The sequence below is a fragment of the Eurosta solidaginis genome, chromosome 1 (genome assembly GCF_040869045.1).
Source record: "Eurosta solidaginis isolate ZX-2024a chromosome 1, ASM4086904v1, whole genome shotgun sequence".
Taxonomy (NCBI): Eukaryota; Metazoa; Arthropoda; class Insecta; order Diptera; family Tephritidae; genus Eurosta; species Eurosta solidaginis.
In genome coordinates, this window is record NC_090319.1 from 348,389,966 (window position 1) to 348,404,257 (window position 14,292).

At 36.1% G+C, this 14,292-nt stretch overlaps 1 protein-coding gene across 1 annotated transcript; it reads left to right on the forward strand.

Moving 5' to 3' along the window:
• On the forward strand, window positions 1–13,768 carry LOC137238038 (probable ATP-dependent RNA helicase DDX43). The gene is made up of 6 exons (XM_067762573.1): window positions 1–689; window positions 749–1,251; window positions 3,424–3,814; window positions 3,903–4,043; window positions 13,050–13,150; window positions 13,217–13,768. The coding sequence occupies exons 1-6, from the start codon at window positions 129–131 to the stop codon at window positions 13,542–13,544; spliced, it is 2,025 nt and encodes a 674-aa protein (XP_067618674.1). The 5' UTR covers window positions 1–128; the 3' UTR covers window positions 13,545–13,768.
• The last annotated feature ends 524 nt before the right edge of the window (window positions 13,769–14,292 follow it).

Consider the following 14,292-nt stretch of genomic DNA (forward strand, 5'->3'; position numbering starts at 1 on the left):
TCATCTGGTAACATTCATACGCCATAACTTTTTCATGGTAAAATACCGTTTGTGCAGAAAAATTTTCTTTTGCATATAGTGCCAGGTGTAAAAATATTTCCGAATTGCAAAATACGAAATTATTTGAGATGTCTGATTGGGAAGAAGATTGGGACAATGGTGATAGTAAAGCTACCTCTAAACCTTACAACAAACGTAATAACGCCAAGGACAACTCAATTTCCAATCGAAGTGACGAAAGTGGTAGGCATAGATCTTCGGAAAATCGAGCACCTATACGCTATCCACAAGCAGGTGAAAAACGTTCCAATGGCCAAAGGCATAAGCACAGTGAAAAAATAGAGGTTCCATCTGATTTAGTTGGTATGCTTATTGGTCGAGGTGGTGCCAATATCCAACGTATACAAAATGATTATAATGTGCGTGTAGATTTGGATAAAGAAAGTGGTACAGCTACCATAAATGGTAATACTGAGCAAAATGTAAAAGACGCATATAATGACATAGAGCATCATTTAAATAATGGTCCTGGTAGTCGGTATAACTCAAAAGATGGAAGCAGTGGTCATCAATCAAACGCTATCTATAATTTTCAATTAAAAGGACGCAACAACAAACCAGGAGATACTGATGATATAGAAATGGATCCTTCAGGTGTAATCGATTGGGAGGCATTAAACAAAAAAGCGGTAAGCATATTTAGTTATTCAACTAGTTAAGAAAATACATTTAATAAATATAAATATAGAAAAAAGAACGAGCAGCACGTTGGTCTAAGTTGCCGGAATTAAGAAAGGATTTCTATAACGAGGATCCTGAGGTAGCTAATTTAACACCTAGGGAGGTAGCACGTTTGCGAGAAGAAAACAATAATATCACAGTATCGCGTGTTTTCCAACAAGAAAATGTTTCTGAAAACATTCCTAACCCTGTGTGGAAATTTGAGCAATGTTTCTCTGCTTATCCTGATTTGCTAGAAGAAATATATAAACAAGATTTTAGGAAACCATCACCAATACAATCTCAAGCTTGGCCAATCCTATTGAAAGGAGAGGATATGATTGGTATTGCTCAAACTGGAACTGGTAAAACTTTGGCATTTCTATTGCCAGCTATGATTCATACTGAATACCAACTTACACCCCGCTCCCAGCGTAAAGGCCCAAATGTGCTGGTGCTTGCGCCAACAAGAGAACTAGCACTGCAAATTGAAAAAGAAGTTAATAAATATTCGTTCCGTGGAATGAAAGCGTAAGTTAATACGAAGGTTTAATTAAATATTTATATATGTGGCAATTTATATATGTAAATTATCTTGGTCCTTGACGAAATATAAAAAGTCCATTATGTCGAGTTACGAAAACTGATAATTCCTAAATAAAATAAGCACAGATAATCCTGTCATATTGTTGCAGTCAATTATAGGTAAAGTCTCCACCATAAGTTTGTAATTGATAATGTTAAGTAAGGAGAACTATCAGCTTTTTATTAACTCCACTTGATCAATTTTTATGATTTGTCAGAGATCGAGCCAGAAAACTTCAATAGAACGCCACATATTTTATTTATTTATTTATTAGTCTACAAATTTAACAATTAATCAGACTAAATATAGTACGAATTACAGATAAATTACAGAAGCATACAAATTGAACAAAATTATATTATAAAATATGTATATATGTACATTATTAAATCAGTTGACGGGATGGACTGTGATGCCGAGCAACGGGAATTGATTATTAGTGCTGTCGTAATGGACATGAGTTCGAGCAGCTGATGTATATTTGACACATAACAAGTAGGGCTGCGATGTGTGGGAGGTTGGAAAGCACGTGATTCCAAGCCCCCCGCCCAAGGTTACTGGAGCCTGTGATAAGACGTGAATTCGAGCAGCTGATGTATATTTTACACACAACTAGTGGGGCTGCGATGCTTGGGAGGTAGGAAAGGACGTGATTCCAAGCCACCCGCCTAAAGTTACTGGTACTGATGATAAGAGTGGGAGGTTGGAAAGGACGTGATTCCAAGCCACCCACCCAAATCAATGCGTATTTACTGTAGTCAGCAGATCTTTTTTTATTACGTAGAGTGTGTCACGCGTATCAATGTTTTTGCAGTGCTTATTGAAGTGAGTACACAGACAACGAAGAGGTTCGTGCATTTCAAAATTTGGTCTGCATTTGCTTATATGAAGCGGATTAAAATGTCTAGATGGTCGAAAGGGAACATTAAATAAAATTTCAGCGAGCAGAAAAGGGCTATTCACCATCCCCCTAATAAGTTTTACTACAAATAACACACCTACCATCTCCCTACGACTCCGTAACGTAGGGAGCTGAATAAGTTTTAAACGGCAGGAGTAGGGAAAAAAATGTTTTGCTTTCATTAAGGCATTTTTTAAAAAGCGCATACAGAGGGGATAATCCTGTAAAACTAATAGCTTATGATATAATTATTTAAAGGCGGTGCTTTTTAGCTTTTTATTTTCCATACTATATATCGAGCTACTTGGTAAGAATGATACGATCCATTGCTCCTAGAGGAAATTGCTGCTCTAAAAAAATCCAGTTTATATTTTGTGTTTCAATCTTAGAATAAATCGTCGGTCCCATTGAAAACAATCTTAATTTTTCACGTGGATTGATTATTATGAGGTATTATTTTCTTAACTAGGCAATTTTCTAGGAATAACCTGATTATATCAGCGAGCCTCAAAGAAAACAGTTTTTATATCCAGCTGTACTTGTACACAGGGTATTGTAACTTTGATTGGATACCGTTTGGTTGTACAGGTATAAAGGAATCGACATAGGTATAGACTTCCATTTATCAAAATCATCAGTATCGAAAAAAAATTTGTTTGAGCCCTGTCCGTCCGTGCGTCCGTCTGTATGTTAACACGATAACTTGAGTAAATATGGAGATATCTTCACCATCACAATTTGGTACACGAGCTTATCTGGACCCAAAATAGATTGGTATTGGAAATGAGCGAAATCGGATGATAACCACGCCCACTTTTTATATATATAACATTTTGCAAAACAAAAAAAACTGATTATTTAGTAAATAATACACATAGAATGTTGAAATTTGACGTCTGGACTGATATTGAGACTTGATAAAAATTTGAAAACATTTTTTAAAATGGCGGTGACACCGCCCACTTGTAATAAAATCAATTTTTACAATAAAGACTGCTTTGAAGACAAATTAACGAAATTAGTTCAGAATAGAACCATATGTATATGCATTATTCCGCAGCCTTGTAACTCTATTAAGCACACAAAACAAACAACAACAGCATTTCAAGTGTACAGCTGTGTATGTAATGTTCGGTGTCAACCGAACTTAGACTTCCTAACTTGTTTTTTTATTATCTTTAAAATTGATATATAATGTTAAATGTTATATTTTTAGTGTATGCGTGTACGGTGGTGGTAACCGGCGTGAGCAAATAAGCGTTGTCAAGGGTGGAGTTGAGATTATTATTTGCACTCCAGGACGTCTCAATGATCTAATTGAAGCCGAAGTAATCGACGTAACTAGTATAACTTACTTGATTTTAGATGAAGCTGATCGCATGTTAGACATGGGCTTTGAGCCGCAAATACGCAAAGTTTTACTTGATATCCGACCTGACAGACAGACTGTGATGACAAGTGCTACATGGCCGCCAGGAGTAAGACGTTTAGCTCAAAGTTATATGAGTAATCCTATTCAGGTTTGTGTGGGATCTCTAGATTTGGCAGCCACACATACTGTTAAACAAGTAATTGAAATAATGGATGATGGGGATAAATTTTACAAGGTAGTACTTTATTATAAATACTATATGCCTAATTACATTACATTATTCTTGTCAAATTCATACATTATTATACATATTTTAAATCAAGATAAGAGAATTCGTACGTAACATGGGAAAAGATGATAAAGCTATCGTTTTTTGTGGTAAAAAAACGAGAGCAGATGATTTGTCTAGCGATTTGACATTGGAAGGATATATGTGCGCATGCATACATGGTTCCAGAGAACAGGTAGTTGCAATTTGTAATGGCATGCATGTGTACGTAAGTGAAAGATATAAAGCGACTTCCGAATTAAGAATCCGTTAGAGCTTGTATTTTGTCTAAAATGTACTTCGAATTTTCTTGTTTTTTTTTTTTTCATTTTTTTTGCAATCCTGTTTTTTATACCAAAACCCGAAACGTCAATTAATCAATCCATACATATGATGCCATATGTGAACGATACCATATTCACGAAAACATAATTCAAGATTAAAGAAAATATTTGTTTTTATATTCAATATCCCTCTTTCTTTCGGTTATTTCGAGCTCCCTGACGAATCTATCAAACGAAGTATATTGGCGTTATTTATTTATTTATTTTTATTTATTTATTTTTATTTATTTATTTATTTAAAATCGACGCAAACACAAAGCGGTCGACTAATTATTGTAATAGACAGATATATATGTACAATACAGAGCCATTCTTAAAATTAAAAAATTCAAAAAAGGTACATAGAAAATTTGTATGTTATAAACATTTGACATCGCATTGTATAAGAAAAAATAAATTTAAAAATCAGGCTAACCATAAGAGTATAGCAGTATGTAAAGCAGCAAACGAACATTCAAAGCCAATGCAGTTATACAAATCATTGTACCGCGAGCACCAGTGGCGCAGGGGGCTGTTTCTAGCTAAATTTTGCCGGCATAGAGGTAAATGAAAAGGCACAAAATGTCTGGACGCCCTAGCAGGAACCGCAAAATTTAGTTGACTGATTAGGTCAGGGGCGTCAATCACACCAATGATGAGATTGTGAATGAACATAACGCCAAGTATTACTCTACGATTCTCTAGAGATGGCAAATTAATAAGAAGAAGTCTATTCCTGTATGGTGGAAGATGAGTACTTGATTCCCAGTTGAGACCTCGTAATGCAAAAATTAAAAACCGTCTCTGGACCGACTCAATCCGATCAACATGGATTTGATAGATCGGAGACCAGACACATGAACAGTACTCGAGAATAGGACGTACCAGCGAGGTATAAAGGATCTTTGTGAAATAAGGGTCATCAAACTCTTTAGCCCAACGTTTGATAAAACCTAATACACCAGTTGCTTTGTTTATAGCGGTTGAAATATGTGTGGTAAAACTTAATTTCGGATAAAAAGCAACTCCTAGATCAGTTACAATAGATATCCGCTCCAAGGGGTCGCCGTTAAATGTATAAGATGATAGGACCGGCTTCACACGGTGAAAAGTCATTTGCTTACATTTAGAGTAATTCAAAAAAAGTAAATTTGCAGTACACCAGCATTGAAATGAGTCAAGATCGGCCTGAAGTTGATTAAAACAGAACAAGTTCGAAGGCAGATATGTGTAACAAAGTTTTACATCATCTGCATACATAAAAACTCTAGAATGTAATATAACCTTTGGTAAGTCGTTAATGAACAGGTTAAAGAGTAATGGACCCAAATGGCTACCCTGGGGCACGCCAGAAGTTACATCAAACGACTTTGAAAGATTGTTGTTAAAGAAGACTCGCTGAGTCCTATTTTCAAGATAACTTTAAATCCAACTTAATAAAGGCGCTGGAAAACCCAGAAGATCAAGTTTGGTAACTAAGAGCTCGTGATTAACAGAATCAAATGCTTTACTAAAGTCGGTGTAAATTACATCTGTTTGTTTGCAAACTAAAGACGTAAATTCCAGCAAGTTGGTAGTAGTTGATCTCCGATGAACAAAACCATGTTGACAAGGCGATATTAAAGAGCTACACAAGTATTGAAGCTGGTATGTAATTATCTGCTCAAAAGTTTTAGGGATAGCTGAGAGCTTAGCTATAGTTCTCAATATTAGACCTACTACCTTTTTTATGCAAGGGTATAATAAACGATTGTTTCCAAATAGATGGGAATGATGTGGATTCCAGAGACAGTTTAAATAATTTAAAGATAGGCTCTGATAAGCTGAGAGCGCAGTACTTAAGTACACAACTAGGAACACCATCTGGACCCGGTGAAGATATCGGTTTCAATGCAAGAAGTTTATTAAGAACAGTATCTTTATCAATAAATGGGTTTAAAATATTATTAGAACTTTCCAAGCAATATGGATAAAGATTAGACTGGACACATTGGGATGAATAGGTTGATTTAAAGAATTTAGCAAATAAATCTGCGATTTCGTGATCAGAATTTGCGTTTTTGCACCCATAAATAAAAGTAGATGGGAAACCAGAAGTTTTCCTTTTGGAATTAACAAATCTGTAGAAACGTTTCGGATTATTAGTAAATTGGAATTTGCAACATGATAAGTAACCTTTATAACACTGCTGGTTAAGACGATGAAAATTGGAGCGCGCCACTAAATAGATAAATCAATAGCTTTACCAGATATTTCAATTCAATTTATTGAGCCTATGAATACATAAACCTTGCAGACTAGCAATTCCAAATCCATTTCTTAGCGACTTAGACTACCAAACTCAGCCGACAATGTGTGTATTGATAACTACTCCGTGCGTGTTAATGTTGACACCAGCCCTTTCGAGTTTGTTTGTGTCGATAATTGTGATGTTGTCCAAGCCATACTTTCTGTGAAGTCTAACGCAACGGGGCTTGATGGTATATGTTCAAAGTTTTTAAAAGTAATTCTTCCCAAAATCCTTCCCCATATTACTTACTTGGTCAACTCAATTTTGACGACCGGTGTCTTCCCAATATACTGGAAAGCTGCAAAAGTTATTCCAATCAGTAAACAAAATAATGAGTATCGACCAATAGCCATACTCCCTTTCCTCTCTAAGGTCGTTGAACGTATTCTACATGCGCAAATCGTATCATATGTACATGAATACAAGCTCCTGTAAGACAGTCAGTCTGGTTTCAGGTCAAAGCGGAGCTGTACAACGGCACTATTATCTTTGACAGAAGAAATTCGTGAGCGAGTGGATGAAAGTTACATTGCCTTCTTAACACTTCTTGACCACTCTAAAGCTTTTGATTCTGTAGACCCCACTCTGCTCTGTAGGAAGCTGGTAAACTTATTTAACTTCTCTGGTCATGCAGTTGCCCTTATCTTGGCGATAGGACTGAAGGAGTATGTATAGATGGTGAAAAGTCTGACTTCCTACATGTCTTAAGAGGCGTCCCTCAAGGCTCTATCCTGGGTCCTCTGTTATTTGTTCTGTATATCAATGACTTACCCGATGTCCTTAAGTATTGTAATGTTCATATCTACGCTGATGATGTGCAGTTGTTTACGTGTTGTCCTCGTGATCAAACTAGCTTGTGCATAAGTAACTTAAACCACGATTTGAATCAAATATTTGTATGGGCAAATATGAATGGCTTATGTATAAACCCGAAAAAGTCAAAATGTATTGTTATTCATAGAAGGTCTTTTCCCACTAATGATTTAGAGAATGTAGTGTTCGACAATTCCGTTATAGAATACGTAGATACGGCGAAAAACTTAGGTGTAATTTTTGACAAAACATTGACATGGAAAGACCATATTTTAAGAACGGTTGCAAAAGTGTATGGAATGCTGCGTACACTATGGTTAACACTGTATTTCACGCCTTTGCACATAAGACTACTTCTGGCTAAAGCATACTTAATACCTACGCTACTCCATGGTTGTGTGATTTACTCAAACTGTGACTGTGCAAGAACAAACTAAATGTTGTTTACAACAACATTGCTAGATATGTTTATGGGTTGAAAAGACTTGACCACGTATCACAATATGCTGAAAGGTTGCTAAACATTTCTTTCGAAAATATTTTAAAAGTCAAAAAACTGTACTTCCTCCATAAATTGATACACACGAAGGGACCTGACTATCTATATCGTAAGCTTATTTTTCTGCAATCATCAAGATCGGTGCTTCTTCTTAAGCACATTAGATACCGCACGCTAACCTCTGAGCGCCAATTCTTTGTTACTGCAATACGTCTTTGGAACTCCCTACCTACAAGTCTTCGACTCTTAAGTAATGCTCTGCACTTCAAAAAAGAGCTAACGTCATTTTTAACGACTCTTAAACTAGATCTCAAATTGTTGTTGTTAAAATGTTCATTTCTAAGTCCTTTTCCTTTCTCTGTGTCTTCTTCCTTTATTTGTTAAATACTATTCGATCTATAACCAGCCAAAGGTTATCATCACTTCTGCTGTCTTTTAATATTTATTTATTAATTACTTTTCTTTAGTTTTAAGATTTACATTTACATACACAAATATTTCACTATTATCCGTTATATTTAATTTAATTTGATTAATCTAATTTACTATTATTATAAATGTTAAATTTTTATAGCTCATGCTATTCATGACCAGCACTGTTAAATAATTTGTTAAAATTGTTGTGCTAGGAACAAATTTTCAATAAATACATACATACATACATTAGCGGAGATACATTTCAATATGTGCAGTTAAGTATAGTACGAGTTTAGAACAGAAACATGATATCGGAAGTGTAAGGCCAATTCAAGAGTGGAAAGTTTTTTTTTTAATTCTGCAAGAACCCTGGAAATAGGGTCAACATTATAATAGATATCTGTGATTACTTTAACATTAAATGGAAATTGAAGCTAATTTTCCCCAGAAGTTCAAGACACTCAGTCAAACCACAAATTAAATGGTAGAAAAACAGTGCAACGTTGCGATTGAATGTAATTGGAAAGAGGAAAGTGTGAAGTCTTTTCAGAGACTTAATGTGACCATAATTTTGCTACACCTACTAGCCTACACAAAAAATTCGGCTAAGGAGAAACCCGTTGTGAGTTCCTGTAAAAAAGACAACGGCGGTCTTTTAAATCATGTCCGGAGTGTGCCTCTACTATGAACCCAAGCTTATCATCAAGGGCGGTAAGATTAATGTACTCCCACCCTACTTTGACGAGCTTTGAATAGCAATTAAATAAAAAAATAAATGTAAGGCGCGACAACCTCCGAAAAGATCTAAGGCCGAGCTTCTCTTCCAATTTGCGTCGTGCTCCTAGTTTTTTCTACAAATTGCCGGGATGGGACCAACTTGTTTAATGCCGACTCCGAACGGCATTTGCAAGGCAGATGAGTTTTCACTGAGAAGCTTTTCATGGCAGAAATACACTCGGGGTGCTTGCCAAACACTCCCGAGGGGCGACCCCGCTTAGAAAATTTTCTTCTAATTGAAAAAAATTGTTTCTAAAGTTTTTGATGTTGCTTTTTCCGGGGCGTGAACCCAGGATCTTCGGTGTGGTAGGTGGAGCACGCTACCATCACACCACGGCGGCCGCTAAGAATAGCAATTGCCAGTATAAACAAGTAAGGAAGGCTAAGTTCGGGTGTAACCGAACATTACATACTCAGCTGAGAGCTTTGGAGACAAAATAAGGGAAAATCACCATGTAGGAAAATGAACCTAGGGAACCCTGGAATGTGTTTGTATGACATGGGTATCAAATGGAAGGTATTAAAGAGTATTTAAAAGGGAGTGGGCCATAGTTCTATAGGTGGACGCCATTTCGGGATATCGCCATAAAGGTGGATCAGGGGTGACTCTAGAATGTGTTTGTACGATGTGGGAATCAAATGAAAGGTGTTAATGAGTATTTTAAAAGGGAGTGGGCCTTAGTTCTATAGATGGATACCTTTTCGAGATAGAGCTGTCATGGAATCCAAGTCGGTTTTGCGTGCTGTCGGTATTGATTTAAATTGGTGTCATAAAACCGTATTGGTTTTGCTCTTTTCGAATTTAAATAAAACCGATGTTCGAATCAGCTGTTATACGGTTCGCCGGCAATTTTGATGTTATTTTCTTTGCAACATTTTATAAAATAGTTGTTTTGTGCATTTAAACCGAAATAAACAAATTTGTTGACATCAAAATGTCATCAGCAGTTGTAGCATTTATATTATTGGAGGAAGAAAGTTGCGAGATGGTCAAAAGGAACATTTTGAGAGATCGCAGCAATCCACTTGGGTTTCCAGAGACAGCGTAATTAAAAATCTTTCTTAATGTGGGTTTCTAAATATTTATAGTGTTTTTGTGGATACATTGCATACTATCGCATAAACAAAGAGGCTTTCCGAATGATATTGGACACCTTTGAAGGACGCTTAACTCGCTCGAAAGTTCTGCCAGTCCTGCAACTAGCAGCTACGTTACGATTTTTAGCTGAAGGACCCTATTAAAGATCAGTTAGCAAGGATTCTAGCATGGGTGTAGGTAGAAGCACGGTGTCAACGATTTTATATGATGTCCTTCGTGAAGCCTTTCGCAATATCTGGATGTTTCTCCATAAATTCAGTCAAAATACTGTTTTGCATTGAATTTTTATGTTTTCCCCTATTAAGAATGAAAATATATGTAAATTTACATTTATATTTATAAAATAAACCTTTATTTACTTACATTTTTAGAAAATACTCAACTTCAAGAGAAATACGCCTAGGAAAAAATTAAATCCAACAGCATTTAACTGATTGGATTGTTTCCGATAGCAAAATCGACACTAATTCCAATTTCACCCTTAAACCGATAACATTGGATTTCATGACACCAAAGTAATTTTTGTGACTCTAGAATTTGTTTTTACGATATGAGTATCAAATGAAAGATGTTAATGAGTATTTTAAATGGGAGTGGGCGTTAGTTCTATAGGTGAACGCCTTTTTGAGATATCGCCATAAAGGTGGACCAGGGGTGACTCTAGAATGTGTTTGTGCGATATGGGTATCAAAATTAAAGGCATTAATGAGGGTTTTAAAAGGTAGTGGCCCTTAGTTGTATATGTGAAGGCGTTTTCGAGATATCGACCAAAATGTGGACCAGGGTGACCCAGAACATCATCTGTCGGGTACCGCTAATTTATTTATATATGTAATACCACGAACAGTATTCCTGCCAAGATTTCAAGGGCTTTTGATTTCGCCCTGCAGAACTTTTTCATTTTGTTCTACTTAATATGGAAGGTGTCACACCCATTTTAAAAATTTTTTTCTAAAGTTATATTTTGAGTCAATAAACCAATCCAATTACAATGTTTCATCTCTTTTTTCATATTTGGTATATAAGTATGGCCTTTTTTTTCGTTGTTGTTGTTGTTGTAGCGATTAGGTTACTCCCCGAAGGCTTTGGGGAGTGTTATCGATGTGATGGTCCTTTGTCGGATACAGATCCGATACGCTCCGGTAACACAGCACCATTAGTGTGCTGGCCCGACCATCTCGGGAACGATTTATATGGCCACATTGAACCTTCAGGCCATCCCTCCCTCCCCACCCCCAAGTTCCATTTGGAGCTTGGGGTCGCCAGAGCCTCGTCTGTTAGTGAAACGGTATTCGCCGCTCGAAGGTGAGGTTGACAATTGGGTTAAAGAAGCTATATATTGCGCTATTTTTTTTTCGTAATTTTCGATATCGAAAAAGTGGGCGTGTTCATAGTGGGATTTCGGCCATTTTTTATACCAAGATAAAGTGAGTCCAGATAAGTTCGTGAACTAAGTTTAGTAAAGATATATCGAATTTTGCTCAAGTTATCGTGTTAAGGGCCGAGCGGAAGGACAGACGGTCGACTGTGTATAAAAACTGGGCGTGGCTTCAAACCGATTTCGCCCATTTTCACAGAAAACAGTTACCGTCATAGAATCTATTCCCCTACCAAATATCACAAGGATTTGTTAAGTTTTGTTCGACGTATGGCATTAAAATTATTCTAGACAAATTAAATGAAAAAGGGCGGAGCCACGCCCATCTTGAAATTTTTTTTTTTTTGTATTTTGTTGCACCATATCATTACTGGAGTTGAATTTTGACATAATTTATGTTTATGTTTCATTTATGTTTAATTTATTCAGTCTGTGATTAGAATAATCTTACAGACTAGAATACAAAAGTAAATTAAAAACTTAAAACAAATAATCAACTGAAAATCACAACGAAAAACGTAAGTAACATGACTAGCGAAAACAAAAAACAAAAAGATATTGCAAGTTAAGATTAGAGGTACTCTTGCAGAGTTGACGTGAAGATATTTACTTATATACTCTAAAGATATTCAATTTTTTGTTATAATTTGACTTAAACAAATTTTTTGTTGAAAAAGTGGGCCTGTTCGTCATCCGATTTTGCTAATTTTTATTTAGCATACATATAGGAATAGGAGTAACGCTCTTGCCAAATTTCATCATGATATCTTCAACGACTGTGAAATTACGGCTTGCAAAACTTTCAAATTACCTTCTTTCAAAAGTGGGCGGTGCCACGCCTATTGTCCAACATTTTACTAATTTTATGTTCTGCGTCATATGGTCAACCCACCTTCCAAGTTTCACCGCTTTATCCGCCTTTGGTAATGACTTATCGCACTTTTTGGGTTTTTCGAAATTTTCAATATCGAAAAACTGGGCGTTGTTATAGTCCGATTTCGTTATTCTTAAATAGCAATCTGAGATGAGTGCCCAGGAACCTACGTACAAAATTTCATCAAGATACCTCAAAATTTACTCAAGTTATCGTGTTTACGGACGGCCGGACATGGCTAAATAAATTTCTTTTTTCGCCCAGATCATTTTGATATATAGAAGTCTATATCTATCTCGATTAGTTTATGCCGTTACGGGGTACCGTTATGCGAACAAAGTTAATATACTCTGTGAGCTCTGCTCAGCTGAGTATAAAGACAACCTTACTTGTTCAAATATATCCTTGAGACTTTAATAGTGGTGTCAGCCCAAGTGAAAGAAAAGTATGAGGTTGATACTGAAAGTGAAGGGGCTTCACTTTGAGTCACCTTGGTATGTTTTTAATGATAAACTGATATTACATTGCTTGTTCAGTAAACATTAGAAAATAGAACGAATCGGCTATGGTCCGAAAAGACAAAAATGAAATTTAGAAACTAAGAAAGTACTATAATATACAAATAAAATGAAATGAGCTTGTAAGAAGACGAAATTTCACTTACGGTTTGCATGCAACGCACAGAATCTCTTATTTATAATTGTACATATATGTGGTTTGGTTTTTTAATAGTCTGATCGAGAACAAGCTATTGCGGATATAACTTCCGGTCATATCAAGCTACTAATTGCCACTGATGTCGCTTCCAGAGGTCTCGATATAGAAGATATTACGTCAGTATAGTTCAAGTTTACATTATTACTATGTATATATTTATTATTTACTAATTACATCTACAGGCATGTGATAAATTTTGATTTTCCACGCAATATCGAGGAGTATGTGCATAGAGTTGGTCGAACCGGACGTGCAGGTCGCAGCGGTACTTCGATTAGTTTTATAACTAGAGAAGATTGGGGTGTTGCCAAGGAGCTTATAAGCATTTTGGAAGAAGCTGATCAAGAAGTTCCAATTGATCTTCGCAATATGGCAGAACGATTTAAATCAATGAAGGATCGACGTGCAAATGAATCGTCAAAATTTAATGATCGTGATGGCAATAGTGGCAGTCGTGGTTATCGTGGCGGTGGCGGGGCCGGCGGTCGTGGACGCCGCGATAGATATTAAATTATTTTCATGCATTCGAACTCGACTCATTAAATTATTATTATTTGATTTTTTTGTATGAAATACATTCTTAATAATTTATATGCGCACAAAGAGAGTGCGAAAATATGTACAAATGCCATTTTCTAAGGTGATGAATTTAAAATGGAATCATTTTATTTTTTAGTATTGTTTTTTGTACATATGTACGTATGTATATTAATAAATCGCTAACTAAACAGTAAGTTTCTTGATTAGTTTCCCCGACAACGCATTGCATACAGCAATTACTTGTTGTAGTATCAATGTTCCATATGTGGTTTAATAGGCATGACCGAAATCGTGTAAACAAATACTAAGGAAAGTAGAAGTTTAACAAGGTTGTAGCATAAGGAAGTCGCTCGTCCCAACTCGCCTCGGTTCCATCAACACGTTATCTTAAAATTTTCTTTATGAAGAGACTGCCTATTATTCCACTTTGGCGGCTTTTTATCTTCTGATTTTTTTAGAGCGCAAGACATGTTTTACGTAGTTATAAGCGTTTTTATATCGCTACCTTCCTATACAATGTGACGTACATTCACATCTGCATATATAACTTGCACCCCGCCAAATTATACGGGATACATGAATAAATGTGTTACCTCAAACTGACTGCAGAGACCTATCCTCCAGATGAGAGCTATGGCTTTTATAGAACCACCACAGAGAGGGCTGCGGTTCCCTCTAAATTGTTCCCTTTTCAACTATATTGTTTTTTTCATTTACC

Bases quoted from the DNA above. Each gene is read 5' to 3' on its own strand.
- LOC137238038 (XM_067762573.1), top strand. From the start codon at position 129: ATGTCTGATTGGGAAGAAGATTGGGACAATGGTGATAGTAAAGCTACC. The intron at 3,815-3,902 runs GTAGTACTTTAT...TTTTAAATCAAG, and splicing joins ATGGGGATAAATTTTACAAG to ATAAGAGAATTCGTACGTAA. The intron at 13,151-13,216 runs GTCAGTATAGTT...TTACATCTACAG, and splicing joins CTCGATATAGAAGATATTAC to GCATGTGATAAATTTTGATT.